This window comes from Bison bison, unplaced genomic scaffold (assembly GCF_000754665.1).
Source record: "Bison bison bison isolate TAMUID 2011002044 unplaced genomic scaffold, Bison_UMD1.0 scf7180017864295, whole genome shotgun sequence".
Classification (NCBI taxonomy): Eukaryota; Metazoa; Chordata; class Mammalia; order Artiodactyla; family Bovidae; genus Bison; species Bison bison.
In genome coordinates this window covers 9,724,959-9,726,469 of record NW_011494867.1, presented here as the reverse complement: position 1 = coordinate 9,726,469, position 1,511 = coordinate 9,724,959, and the positions used below count along the sequence as shown (strand labels likewise).

General features: G+C 59.4%; 1 protein-coding gene across 1 annotated transcript in view; it reads left to right on the top strand.

The window, feature by feature from the left end:
* The window catches only part of SLC38A8 (solute carrier family 38, member 8), a 41,159-nt gene extending 40,525 nt beyond the window's left edge, over positions 1 to 634 (top strand). The window contains 2 exon segments of the mRNA XM_010850862.1: positions 375 to 390; positions 531 to 634. Of these exon segments, the coding sequence (XP_010849164.1) occupies positions 375 to 390; positions 531 to 624 (110 nt within the window). The 3' untranslated portion in view covers positions 625 to 634.
* Positions 635 to 1,511: the final 877 nt, after the last annotated feature.

Sequence of the window (1,511 nt, the reverse complement as noted above, 5' to 3'; positions counted from 1 at the left end):
GGGCTAGAAATATCCCTGCCGTTTTGCGGGAATCTTATTATCGCGGCTCCCGCCTCTCTGTCTGCCCCGTCTCTCCTGGTTATGTTATGAAGCGTGGGGATGTGGCCTCAGCCACCAGTTCCAGCCACCCCTGGCCCCTCCTCCCTGGCCCCCCAGCCGCTGTTCCCATCTGTGTGACTTGGGGCTTCTCCTTCCTCACTTTCAGGAGGCTTCAACCCCACCCCCAAGGAAAAGGAGCAAAAAGGGGGTTTGAACCTAATGTCTCCCTCCCCCATTTCTCTGGTAAAGCACCGGGAGGAATGAGGTTAGGAAGTAACAGTTGGGGGTTAATTTTTTTTTCAACTGCGGGGGTGCTTTATTTTCTGTTGTCTCAGAAACCCATCCCTACAGGTAAGGGGAGGGGAATTGGAATTGTTTCTGAATTGGTGACTCTACTGGGCTTCACGTCATGAGCATTCGATGCGTGTCTGGCTCTTCTGTGGGAAACTCTGGAGAAGCGCGTGGTTGACGTGGGTTCGTTGACTTGGCAGGTGCTGCCTGGAGGCCTGGGGGGTGGTCTCCGTGCTGGTCGGCGCCTTCATCTTCGGGCAGAGCACGGTGGCGGCCGTCATGGAACTGCTGTGAGGGGCGGCCCGCGCTCCAGCAGGACGGGGGCCCCCACGGCTGCCTGCATCTGGCTGTGAGAACCATGTGACCTCTTCATTAAGAAGCTGGAGAAACTGACTCGTCCGTCCTTCCCAGGCTGTGCCTCTGGGCTTCCACTGGGTCCCGGGGTGTCTGGTGCGGTGGTGAGAGGTGGCGTAGGCCCTGCACGTGACCACAGACCCAGGGGCTTCAGGCCAGAGCGGCCGGAGCTCTGTCTGGAGCCTGGGAGTCTGGGTGTGCACGGGGCTATGCGCCCTCTACCCACCTGCTGCCTCCAGCCCCCTGGTGCCCACTGGTCACCCTGGTGCTCCTGGGTGTGTCTGCACCTGCCGTCTCTGTCTCCAGCTACCTGTGTGTCCACGTGTCCCTCTTAGAGGGCCCAGGGTCCTCATTCGATATGACCTCATCTTAGTTACTTACTTGGGATGTACAAAGAACCTCTTTCCAAGTTAGGTCACATTCACCATTTCCTGGGGTTAGGACTGCAGCTTATGTTTCTGGGGGACAGTTCACCCCATAACTGGGAAGTAGGTGCTGGGGCCCAGGGAACCCTGCTTTGGGGTGTTGGGGTCAAAAACACGAGGTGAAGTCATGGCTCCGTGGATGAAAGCCCAGGGGAGCTGGGGGGTGCCATCTGCTGGGGAGATTTGGGGTGCCATTGGTTGGGGATGGCAGGGCACTCAAGCTGGTGCTCAGGCCAGGGCATGGGGGGCCCGAGATGTATACCCTGAGTTGGCCTCTCTCTGGTGGGTGGGACCCCAAGGAGAGCCCCCTTTCCTCCCACTGGCTGGACCAGAAGAGTGTGGAGGCCAAGTGCGCCGTCTGGTCTGTGGGTCCCTCCCAACCCCACCCCGATTCTGGGCTGA